The sequence below is a fragment of the Acomys russatus genome, chromosome 1, assembly GCF_903995435.1.
Source record: "Acomys russatus chromosome 1, mAcoRus1.1, whole genome shotgun sequence".
NCBI lineage: Eukaryota > Metazoa > Chordata > Mammalia > Rodentia > Muridae > Acomys > Acomys russatus.
In genome coordinates this window covers 111,967,469-111,980,309 of record NC_067137.1, presented here as the reverse complement: position 1 = coordinate 111,980,309, position 12,841 = coordinate 111,967,469, and the positions used below count along the sequence as shown (strand labels likewise).

General features: G+C 47.4%; 1 protein-coding gene and 1 pseudogene across 1 annotated transcript; both read left to right on the top strand.

The window, feature by feature from the left end:
• Positions 1-279: 279 nt before the first annotated feature.
• On the top strand, positions 280-746 carry LOC127193620 (60S ribosomal protein L23a-like; annotated as a pseudogene).
• Positions 747-6,505: 5,759 nt separating this feature from the next.
• Positions 6,506-12,841, top strand: Serpina10 (serpin family A member 10). The gene is given in 5 exon segments (XM_051150875.1): positions 6,506-6,585; positions 6,587-7,265; positions 8,592-8,865; positions 11,140-11,290; positions 12,477-12,841. Coding segments are annotated over 5 exon segments (1,347 nt in total). The 5' UTR covers positions 6,506-6,534; the 3' UTR covers positions 12,669-12,841.

Sequence of the window (12,841 nt, the reverse complement as noted above, 5' to 3'; positions counted from 1 at the left end):
GCCCTGCTTTGAGGAATTTAAGCTAATAACACACATATGGCAATTTTAAAATAATCTCCCTAAAGTATTTTGTAATTGTAAAACATTAGAAATTACTTAAAATCCCAAACACAGGAAATTGGTTTAGTAAACACTAGAGTACAGTGAAATCATATGAAGAAGTGACAATCCCTGCAGGCATCATGATTTCATAAGGAAGAAATGAGGAAGCACAAACACACATTTGTTCTTACATAAAGAATTACAACAAGAAGAAACTAGAAAGAGCTTTTCATCAAGATGGTGCCAAAAGCGAAGAAGGAAGCTCCTGCCCCTCCCAACGCTGAAGCCAAAGCAAAGAAAGGCCTTGAAAGCGAAGAAGGCAGTGCTGAACGGAGTCCACAGGCACAAGAAGATCCCCAAGTCACCCACATTTGGGCGGCCCAAGACTCTGCGGCCCAGGAGGCAGCTCAAATACCCTCGAAAGAGCACACCCAGGAGAACCTAGCTTGACTACTACGCCATCGTCAAATTTCCCCTGACCACCGAGCCAGCCATGAAGAAGATAGAGGATAACAGCACACTAGTGTTCATTGTGGACGTCCAGGTCAACAAGCACCAGGTCACAGAGGCCATGAAGAAACTATGACATTGATGTGGCCAAAGTCGGTACCCTGATAAGGCCGGATGGAGAAAAGAAGGCGTATGTTTGGCTGGCTCCTGACTACAATGCTCTGGATGTTGCCAACAAGATTGGGATCATCTAGACTGAGTCCAGCTGGTTAATTACAGATACACACTTTTTCCACCATAAAAAAAAAAAAGAAAGAAACTAGGAAGAAAGTGGTTAAATGATGGAAAGGAGACCTGGGGAGAATTAAATGAGAATAAAGGGGTGGTGGGGGACTGTGGGTCTATTCTTGCACCTTTTTATATGGCTTTGGGAATAAGTAACATCTTAAATACTCAATAATACAATTAGGATGATAAAAGTCTCAAAGCCAAATGGAAAAAGCAAAAAAAAAAAAAAAAAAAAAAGATGAGTACAAACACATTTCAGATAACCACACAGAAGGGGAGAGAAAGAATTGAGCCAAAGATCTTATGAACATGGTGTTTGCGCCATATGCTCCCACTTTAAAGGAGAAAACACTGCCAGCAAATCTCCAAGCTTTCTTTGCAGATTTGCCTTTCATAGTAGGGTAAGCATATGACATTATGATATTATTTATCTTGGGGGACTGAGCAAAGAAGGGAAACGCAAAGATGGCCCGGGAAAACAAGGAAGAGTGCTGTGTAGACAGCTCTGTGGGAGAGTGCTTGCTAGGATGTGTGAGGACCTACATTCAGTCCCCAGCAAGAGAGAAGGGGAAGGGGATGGAGAAACAGAGGAGACAAAGACACTGAGACAATGACAGAGGAGAGAGACAAGCAAAGAGACAAAGGGAGACAGAGTGACAGGGAAGAAAGGAAAGGAGAGGAGGGAAGGGAAGGGTAGCCTAAGGAAGGAGAGAGAAGAGGAGGGAGAGAGGGAAAGGGAATTAGAAATGGTCCTAGGGGCTAGATATGAATTGGAGGCATAAATGCGTGGCTTAGAGAGACATACACATGTAGACATAATAAAAAACAGCTGTGAGAATCCATGAATCTCCTTTAGTAGTGCTAACAAATATAAATATACTTATTTTACATATATCAAAAATAGATGGAGTTACATGGGACATACTCAACGTAGAAAGGGTATTGGGGAGGGGGCATGAAGTAAGTGACTGTGCACCCTGCAAAGATAAGGCAATCAATCTACAGCCTATGAACTCAGCTGGACGTGCCTACATCCTTCCTGAACAGCAACCCCCACGACTGTCCCAGCATGATCCTGGTTGGTTTCTCTATGTCATTTCTCTGCTGCCTATAAACAAACAGACCGACCATTTGCATGGTGTGTGGAGAGCTGCAAAAGGACCCTGGTACCAGAAATGGACCTGACTTAGATCTTAGTCTAAGACAGCATTCCAGGACAGTGAAGTCACTCATCCTAGACAACCAACGAGGCCTTCGTTTAATCCTACTGATGGGATCTAGTTGGACTTGATACCAACCAGTGTCGTGCTTCTATCAGTAAGTTCAAAAAGATCATCTCGCTACATCAGGTCCAGGTTGTGCCAGAACAATTTTTCCTATTCCTAACCTTATTGTCCTTTAGTTATTTTCCTCTATCTTCTAAGAAATAGAGAAGCTCTGTGGTTAAGACAGGGGTTCCCCCCACACACACACACACACAAAGACCCCAAATATCTCAGTAAAATTGGTGTTTGATTTTTGTGGTTCTCCAGATGTCTGTGATACATATTGACCAGAGGATGGTGTAGGCAAGAGTGAAAGTGAGACTCAGTGGGAGTGCCTCCACACCCCAAAGGTAAGATTTAGGAGTTTGCTATTCCACAAGCCGTGGCCAGCGCTTAAGTTTGACATGGTAACAAACTCTACTAAATTTACTGTTTGCTTTAGGGAATGTCTTTAAATTGGACTGTGAAGACTGGGCTTTTATTTGTCCTGTAGATAGTTTGTTCTTTCAAAATGAGTTAGATAAGAATGGATGGAGACCACTCACATGACAGAGCTCTAAACCCGGCCCTACAATACCCGTGTCTCTCGATAGCTGCCTCCCCAGTAACAAGGCAGTGGTGATATTTAATAAAATATACTAATCAATGTTATTGCTGAGATTTGAAGAACTGAAAACACCTTGGGAGTCCTTGGTTCAGATGAGATGTGTCAGCTAGCCACCTCTACCTGTGAGGACAAGCCTGCCAGCCGTTGATCACATGCCTGCTGTATAAAAACCATTCCTCGGGCTGCTTTCTTGGCAAAATGGCTCTCAGGATGACAGACCACCCACCAACTTCCAGCCAGCCAGCCCATTGCTTAATGGAGTTCTTCACCAATGGCCACTTTCCTGTCCAATGATTGGCCTCCATCATGAGATGAGCAGATGGCCACATCTGCCAGAGCAGATATTCTAGAATACCATTGTATTTAAAGGCATGCTATGTTCTTCTGCCTTCATGCTATAGCTGGAGCATTATTATTATTTCTTCTCACTTTTGTTTTATTTTGTTGAGAAATACTTTTATTCTGTTTTGTTTTCAGATAGGTTCTTATGTAGCCAGGCTGGCCACAAACTTTCTACGTGGCCAAGAATGACCTTGAACTTCTGATCCTCCTGCACCCACTTCCCTAGTGCTGGGATTACAGGTGTGCCCCACTCTGCCTAACTGTGTGTAATACTAGGGACCAAACCCTGAGACAATGCACCCAACTAAGCTACAGCCCCAGCCCCTATTACTGGGGTTTTTTTCCTATTCTGTAGGTAGAATGTATTAACTTTGTCTCACTTCAAGGACAGGAAGGGACACATAAGAAAACTTACATACGACAACCTGGTAGGTGTGAAAAGTGGTGTCTTAAGGGGTGTCTTCTAGCTCTGACTCTGAGTCCTCAAGAGGGTCAGACTCTACACAGAAGGTAGTATATTGACCTTGTAACCAGGGTTGTGTTCTAAGAAGCGGCCCATTAAAAACCCAGGCTCCACCACTGGACTGATAGTTCCTTGGGGACAAGAAGAGTGCGTCTTAAATTCTACCCAATACGCTTTATAGTTCCAAGAAGCAGCCATGAGGCCATAACTTTCTTTCTAGAACCTTCATCCCTACTCTGGGGAAGATGAGCCTCTTTGTGAGTTCTGGTCATAGTTGGGGCCACAGGACGAGCCTAGGGAATATCAGAAGCTTCCCGCTAAGTCTCTGGCTTTCTGGAAACTCAACCATATCCCAGCAGGGTGTTAATCAGTAACAACCCCAAAGCATTCACACTTTGGAATAACAAATATTTGCTGAAGGCTTTGGGCTGCATAGCTTATCCTTGCCTCTTTGCTCTGAATGATCTTCTCACCACCAGAGGTCTGGAGTTGGTAAGAGGTGGTGGGTGCCAGGGGCCCTCCAGAGTGCCTAACAGGGATAGGTGGGGAGAAGAGCTGGGTTTTTGTTTTTGGTTTTGGTTTTGGTTTTCTTTGTCTGTTTGTTTGTTTGTTTGTTTCTGGTTTGGTTTGGTTTGGATTGGTTTGGTTTGGTTTGGTTTTTCAAGACAGAGTTTCTCTGTGTAATAGCCCTGGCTGTCCTAGACTCACTTTGTAGACTAGGCTCGCCTTGAACTCACAAAAATCCGCCTGCCTCTGCCTCCCAAGTGCTGGGATTAAAGGTGTGTGCCACTACCATCCAGCCTAGAAGAGCTGTTCTTACTCTTCCCCCTCCCCCCAACCATGGGCTTCAAGGGGAGGTCTAGAGGGAAGGCATGCTGTCTTTCTGTTTAGACTCCAAAGGACTATAAATCAAAGTTGCGTTTGGGGGTGAAGGGCATAGTAGTCATATCAGCCATAGATAGGAGGTGGCCAGGGGAAGGGCTCCGAAGGCTCAATATTTGCCTGCCACACAGCTCACTGCCCAGGCAAAGGAGCCTGGTCCCACCAGGGCTGAGGAGAGGCAAGGGAGGCATTGCTCCACTCACACTGCTCAGCACCGAGTGTCAGGTAGACAGGCAGACCACTGCCTGCCACTCAAGCTCTGTGTGCCCTCAACACACTTGATGGTGCCCAGGTCCCAGCAGCACTCTGTGTATATTGTAGATAGTTCCTGTGATGAACAAAGCACCGAAAGGACAAGTTACACTGCTCAGTAAGCAGGTGTAGCAACAGCCAGGTGTTTCAGGGCTATTCAGAAAGAGTGTTAAGACTAAGTCCTAGGAAAGGGTAACACCAAGCTGGTGTGCCGGGTAATTTTCCTGATGGCTGAAACAATGAGAAGTAACTACTAAAATCAGAACTCGTCTGAAGGCTTAATTTACAAAGCAGAACTAAGTTAGAATTCTCCTAGGAAGCTCAGGCTGTTGGCACAAAATGCCAAATTCTGGAGGCTTAACCAACATGCTTTCACAGTCCTAAAGGCCCATGATGAGGGGCAGCACAGGTCGGGTGTGGAGAGGGCCCACTCTCTGGTTTACAGGTGACGGTCTTCTTAGTGTGCATTTAGCAGAAAGAGGTTCTGGTGTCTCCGCCTCTTCCTATAAGGGCACTAAATTGCTCACCAACTCCCTTCCACTTCAGACCTCATCTAATGACACCTCAAGGCCCCACCTTGCCTCATCCTCACCTTGGAGGGTAGGACCTCAGTTTTGAGTTGCAGAGGAACAAAGGTAGGTCATCCATCTCAAAGATGACAGCATGATCCTGGGGATGTTTTGTACCTGGAAGGAGGTGATGACCCAACGATTGCAGCAGTGCGGTGACCTACTAAGTGACCTTGTCATCACGACTGGGAAGCAATTCCTAAATGGCAACCTTTGGGACACCAAGCAGGGTCATTAAGGCTAGAAGGAAAGGACCCTGGACTCTTGAGGGCCACTTAGCAAAGCAAGGGCAAGAGCCTGTGTCCTGGGGCTGGATGTGGCTTGCAACAGGTAGAGAAGAGGACTAGGGGCATCTGAGGAGCTTCTTGTCACACTTTGACTCAGGGTCCCACAGTTAAGAGTGAAGGGCTCTGCTGATGGGAACTATCAAGCATTACCAACACCTATGGCCTGGGTGTCTTACCATTTAAGCCTTTTTGTTGTCCAGTAGAGAGTGAGCTACTGGGGACATCTTAGTAGCATAACCAGCTGGCCTCTAGGACACTGGCAATATAGCTGTGATCACAATGAAATGGCATAGCTCCAAAGCCAGGTTTTGGGTCTGAGTGTGCAGAGGAATTTCAAAGACAAGACACAGACAGTCAGAGGAGGAGTGTGAGGCTAGAAAGCCATTGCCAAGGCAGGGCTGGACTCCAGCAGGCTATGGGACTGGGGCATGCCCAGGTCTTGTGTGAAAAATAATCAGCTCTGTTTCCTTGCAGCCATCTAGGAGCTGTGGGTAAAGGAAGGAAGGGGACTTACCAGGAACTGAGTACAGGAAGTACAGGAGAGGAAGGGCTTAAATCAGAAAAGTCTGTGTGGGAAGCTCCCCCCCCCCCGAGCCCTCCCACTCCCCCACCCCCAGACCCCGCACTCAAAGGTGTCACACAACAAGGTCCTGTGACTCAGCACGGAGGGGCTGTTTGATATGCCTGATGGCCAAATGATAAAGGGAAAGCTTGCAGGAGATCACTAAAAGGGCCCAGCTCCACCTGACTGTGTCCTGAGGTCCACTGGCACAGGAAAGCAGATGAACAGAAACTGGGGGCGGGACCACAAGCTGCTCAAGAACCTGGCAGAGGATGGGACTTGGAGGAAATCTTGTAATACGCCCCCCTTGCCCCGCCCCCGCTCCCAACCAAGTGGAAAAATATGTCACCTATCTGCTCCAGGTCCGTCTAGGATAGAGCTGAGCTGCAAGCACCCAGGGGAGCCCACACTTAACTCTCTCTCTCTCTCTCTCTCTCTCTCTCTCTCTCTCTCTCTCTCTCTCTCTCTCTCTCTCTCTCTCTCTCTCTCTCAGGGAAGTGGCCCCTGGCCTCCACAGCTGACCACATGAAGGTGGTTTCTAGCCTCTTACTTCCTGTCCTTCTGGCAGAGGTGTGGGCTGGTGACTAGTTTTAATCTCAGCTCCCCTTTCCCAGAGTCCCAAGCAGAGCTGGAGTCTCAGGATCGTCGGAATCAGACTTGGGAGGACACAAGGACTGTCCTCAGTGATGGTGATAATGATGATGATGACGATGATGCAGAGGAGGAGGAGGAGCATTGGCTGAGGACCAGCCAGCAGCAGCTCTCCAATGAGACTTCAAACTTTGGCTTCAGCATGCTCCGAAAGATCTCCATGAGGCATGATGGCAATGTGATCTTCTCACCATTTGGCCTGTCTGTGGCTATGGTGAACTTGATGCTGGGGGCCAAAGGAGAGACCAAAGTCCAGGTGGAGAATGGACTCAACCTACAGGTTCTGAGCCATGCAGGACCCCTGGTCCTCCCAGCCCTCTTCAAGAGGCTCAGACAGACCTTCTCTCGCAACCAGGAGCTGGACCTCACCCAGGGCAGCTTTGCTTTTGTCCACAAGGACTTCGAGGTTAAAGAGACCTTCCTCAATCTATCCAAGAAGTATTTTGATACAGAGTGTGTGCCTACCAATTTTCAAAATTCCTCACAGGCCAGAGGGCTCATGAACCACTACATTAACAAAGAGACTCGGGGGAAAATTCCCAAACTCTTTGATGAGATTCATCCTGAAACAAAGTTAATTCTGGTGGACTACATCTTATTCAAAGGTATTTTGATAGTCTTCTGTTGCCCCAAAGCCACAAGAACTTGACCCTATTTCTCCCTTTTCTTCTTCTGGTCAATGTACAGTTAGTGCTAAAGGATGCTCTGCAAACATGGTTTCTGCTTTGCACGTTCTGTGTACACTGAGGAGCAACTGATGCTTCCTTTGAGGCCCCCACTCTCATCACATGCAGGCTTGTGGTCCTCAGTTTCACAGCTGCCCTGCCTAGTTTTCTTCTAATGTTTGGAAGAGGTTGCACGGGGCTCTTGATTGAGAAGCTTCCTATCAGTGAGACTTGGGGTGCATCTCTGCTCCCTATTCTCTGGTTTTGTTATCTGAGGGAAAAATCTTTGCCCTTGGATTTATTGTTGTCATTATTATGTTGTGTATGTGCATGCATGTGTGTAGGGTTTGTGTGTGTGCATGTGTGTGTGTGTGAGTGCAGGTACACCTGGAGGTCAGAAGTACTGGATCCTCATGGAGCTGGAGATACAGGCAGTTGTGAGCCACCCAACATGGGTCCACCTCTCTAGTCCCCTGGGTCTTGGAGATTATATTTTTTATATATACATATATATATATATACATATATATATATATATATATATATATATATATATATATATATCTTGCTGTAGTTATAAAGCTACAAGAGCTGACATGTGCAAGGTGCTGCCCACTGTGTTTGGCACTACTACCTACCACAAGAAGGAGCAGGTAGCATATTTGTTCTTCCTGCAGTCAATGAGGCAAGTGGAGTAGGGCCACTGTTTCCTTTCTTCAGGGGATGCTAGGTTGATCGGGATCACATGATGAACTGCAAAGTCAGATCCTGTGGCTTCACAACCCCAATTTCTTCTAGCTCTAACAGGTGCAGGGTATGGTGTGGATGAACCTTGAGCTTAAAGCTGTACTGGAAGACTCACAAAGGCCCGGGTAGAAAGGCCACTTGCAGACGTGCAGTGGCCTCTCTTGCTCCTGGGACCACATGAAGCAATGCTGAGCTGGAAACACGGGCACTACCTGTAAAGTATAGTTTGCATACGGTCATGCTGGGGCCACACGGTAGCTAGGCATCCCTCATTCATCAGGCATAGGAAGGCCATCCACCAGGAGACAAGGGAGTTTGAGTTCTATTATGGGTCATGGGTAGAGCTGAAGTTTGGTCTTTGAGGAATTTGATGCCTGAGCTGTGGTCCATGCAACCCTGAAAAAGAAATGGCAGTCCAGGTTGGGAATAAAGGGGGCACTCTCTCCTCTACCACTCAAGCAAGATCAATGTGTTCTGTAGAGGCTTGTCTCTATAGAGGCTCTCTTCTAACTTGTTTAGGGAAGTGGCTGACTCCATTTGACCCCATCTTCACTGAGGATGACACTTTCCACCTGGACAAATACAAGGCAATTAAGGTGCCCATGATGTACCGGGAAGGTAACTTTGCCTCCACCTTTGATAAGAAGTTCCGTTGTCACATCCTTAAACTGCCCTACCAAGGAAATGCCACGATGCTCGTGGTCCTCATGGAGAGAACAGGTGACCACTTGGCCCTGGAGGACTATCTGACCATTGACCTCGTGGAGACATGGCTCCAGAATATGAAAACCAGGTATGCTGCTTTTCCCTGTCTCACAGACTTGGCCTGCCTTCCTTGTGAACACTCCCAATAGTTTTACCCAATGCCTCATGACTTACTGTCTATGCTCCCAGAGAACACAAGGTCCTGCAAGCACAGCGGATTCTGTTTTGTCGTCCACTTTAGCTTCAGCACCAATCCAGTGTAGGTCTAAGCCTCATTGTTCATTTAACTCAGCAAATACAAGTTTGCCTGTTGAGATGCCTATTGGTGCCATGGCTGCATCATTAAACAGTCAAAGGGAGATTAAACCACACCATAAGAGGACAGGGTACAACAGCCGGTGAAGGCCAGAGTGAGGGATGTTCTTATCTGGTGATGAGAGGTGAATTTCATGGGTGTGTCTGAGGAGAAGAGTGGTAAGAGGCAGGTCAAGGATAGAGCATGCCTGGTGACTCTGAGCCAACAGCAAAGTGGGACAGCGTGGCTGTAACCACTGAAGAAGAGGTGAGAGGATTCAGGGACAGCCACGCCACAATCTTACATTACACACTCAGAAAAGTCATAGGCTTTGCCTGCAGGACATGGGGAGCCACAGAGGATTCTAAAAAAGACTCAAGGAAAGCTGATTAAAGGATCACACAGCTCCTATGCTGAGAGCCGGCACTAAGCATGAGGACGACCATGAGGACGCCAATCAGAAGGGTGCTCAATAACTTCAAGATGCTGCCACTTGGACTATGGTGATAGCAGGTGAGGTGACAAGAGGCAGACAAGACTCTAGATCCATCAGGAAGCAAGAACTGATGAATCTGATGACTAAATATGAAATGGGGTGTGGAGAAAAAGAAAGAGAAAAGAGACACACAAATGAAAAGAGTTATCAGTCATTTTTAGCTTTTGGCCTCAGCATCTCAAGGATGGGTATACCACTCTCCAAGAATGTGAAAGGAACAGGTCTGGTAACAAGTTCAGACCTCAGTCCTAACATCTGGATTAGAAAGAAATGTCTCCCTGAGCTCAACGTGAAGGAGGCCAGACCAGGGCTATGGCAGAGTCTGACTCTAGGAGTGACAGGCGCATGGCTAGGGGTTAGTACCATGAGAGAGGGTAAGACGGAACATGGAGGGGGCACTCTGCAGGGAGAAGAAATGGAAGGGCAGGGTAGGAACTCCGTTGTTTGTGGAAAGTCAGTTCGCCTGCTGGAGCACAAGGCAGACAGCTCCAGTAAGAGTCCCATGGCTGTGCCTTCTAAGTCTTGCCACTCCAGACTGGTACAGAGAGATGAGCTCAATTGCAGGCCCCTGCTACCAGTTTCACTTTGCCTTCTCTCTCTCTCTCTCTCTCTCTCCTCTCCTCTCCTCTCCCCTCCCTCTCTCTCTCTCTCTCTCTCTCTCTCTCTCTCTCTCTCTGTGTGTGTGTGTGTGTGTGTGTGTGTGTTTAAGTCTTTAAGCATTAGCAAAGGACTGAAGCATAAACCCTGACAAATGTTTGCTGAGTGATTACATTTATGAATTAATTTAGGACATGTCACATGCTCAGTTTTGTCCAGCCCGGTGCCCAGCCCAGCTATGCCACAGGGAGAGAAGTGGGGGAAGGGCGTGCTTGTGAAACAGCTGTTGCACGCCAGGCATGGCTCTGGACACCGTGCATGTGTCAATCATTCTTTACAAGAACTCTGACATTGGTATATGTATTTTTGACTACTCTTTAAAGAGCAAGAATATTGAAAGCTGAAATTAATTTGATATAATTAGTAGCTTTCATAGTTTTTGTTTGCTTGTTTTAATTTCGGAACCACAAAGCTCATCTTTTCCAATCTCACATTGCCAGATAACTCACAATAGGAAAAAATAAATCATCTCGGAGCCTCCCGGCTGAGACAGTAGGGTTAGCTGAAAGCCCCCTTTGTTCTCCTTGTCTGCCCATTCCCCAAGTTCTCCGGAATACCAAGGTGCAGGGTGCTGGGCTGGGAACATCAACAGCCCCCAGAAGCCTGCCGGGGTACAGGAAGCAGCTAGGGGGTTGGTTGGGGTCATTTTGTATCCATAGAGAAATGGGCATGGAATCCGGCCTTCTTTGCTAACAGGGATTTTTGGGCAGTGAGCTGAGAAACTAGTTGGTTGGTGCAGTGATGCTTCCTAGGCCAGAAGTATTTTCTCTAAGATAGAACACTACGAAGGGATCACTTGAGCCATATACATGCAAGCAGAAGCAATACTCTCGGAGGAAGGAGGAAAAGGCAGCGTGCCCTTGCCAGCAGCCACCAGCCATTTCACCAGCATTTGTCCTGTCCTTGTGCCGCAGGAAAATGGAGGTCTTCTTTCCCAAGTTTAAGCTGAACCAGAGGTATGAGATGCACAAGCTGCTCCAGCAGATGGGAATCAGGAGAATCTTCTCCACCTCAGCTGACCTCGGCGAACTCTCAGCCATGACAAGAAATCTTCAGGTGTCCAAGGCAAGTCAGCAGCCACGCTGAGGCCCAGTCCTCAGCATGCAATGCCACTGAAGCTAACAGGTGCTTTGCAGTCCGTGCTGTTGTGATTAAATGCCTGGCTGTAGCAGAGAATGTGACTCCAGTTCTAGCAGGCTCCAAGTAGCACCCAAGCCAGGAATTTCAAGGACCTCAAGCCATGTTACTCAAACACCTTTTTAACTTTGTTCTCATTGAGAGAGTTCCATCCCTCTTCTCTCCCAAGGCTTAGGGAAACATCTGCCCTTCATACAGACTGGCTTACAACCCATCAGTACCTGGGTTGAGTATTAAAAAGGCTCATGAAACTATATCTTTAGTATGAAGGAAATCCCTAGTCATCACCTGGCCCGACCTCCCATCCTGTGTCATGGACACTCCATCTCCTCTGTAATTAGCCTCAGAGGACCCTCTTGCTCCTCCTCTCCCCATGCCTCCCTCTCCATCCCATGCTTCAGACAAGGACCTCATCCCTTCATCCCGGTTCTTGCAGCAGTCTTGTGCACTGCAGTGAACTAGTTAGCATTCCTGGCCTGGATTCACTGTGGCTCTCTCCTCCACCATTACAATCCCGAGGTTTGATTTGCATTTTCCCCCATGCCATTGTTAGTTCTGAGAGATTTCAAATGGTATTCACATGATTAGGAGCCAGGAGGGTAACATAAAACCTGAGTACAGGCGACCAGGGTTCAGGAAGACACCACAACCCCTCAGGCTTGCCCCAGGAAATGCCTCAGAGCAATATCAGACAGCTCAAAGCGTCTTTGGTTTTTTGGGGGGGTTTTGTTGTTGTTTGTTTGTTTTAATTTTCTTTCAAAGTGCCTTTGAGAGCCAACAGTTTAGCTCAGGAATCATCGTCTCAAAGTACATGTTCAATAAATACTTACTCGATGCCCTCATGTAGAGGTTTGCCAGCTGGCTTCCCTGGCTCCAAGCCCAGGATGCATCGCACACAGCCCACACCACTTCCCATAGCTTCCTGGTGTTGGCTTCCATTTCTGAGTTAGTTTCTGGTGCAGTCTCATGCACCTCTTAGCACAGATGGGCTGCAGGAACACTGAACCCCAGGACCATGGCTGGCTGGGCAGAACTACCGTGGAAAGTTCCTGTCGTTTCCCTCTTCTCACTGCCATACAAATGGTCTTCCAAGTCCTTTTTTTTCCCCCCCTAGGTCTTACAACAGTCAGTGCTTGAGGTGGATGAGAGGGGAACTGAAGCAGTGACAGCGACGCTGTCAGAGATTGTCGCTTACACCATGCCTCCTGTCATCAAAGTGGACCGGCCTTTTCACTTCATGATCTACGAGGAGATGTCCAGGATGCTCCTGTTCCTGGGCAGGGTAGTGAACCCGACTGTCCTGTGACTCAGGTGTGTGCATGTAAGGGCTCTGTCACTGCAGGTGCAGAGCCAGAGGTATCTGAACCACAGGACACTGGGGGTGGGTGGTAAAGGATGTGTCCCCTGTGCCCATCCAGTTTGTTGCGGCTGTTCTCTGATTAACACAGAAATTAAAATGACTCGTGCCTTAAGGAGGCA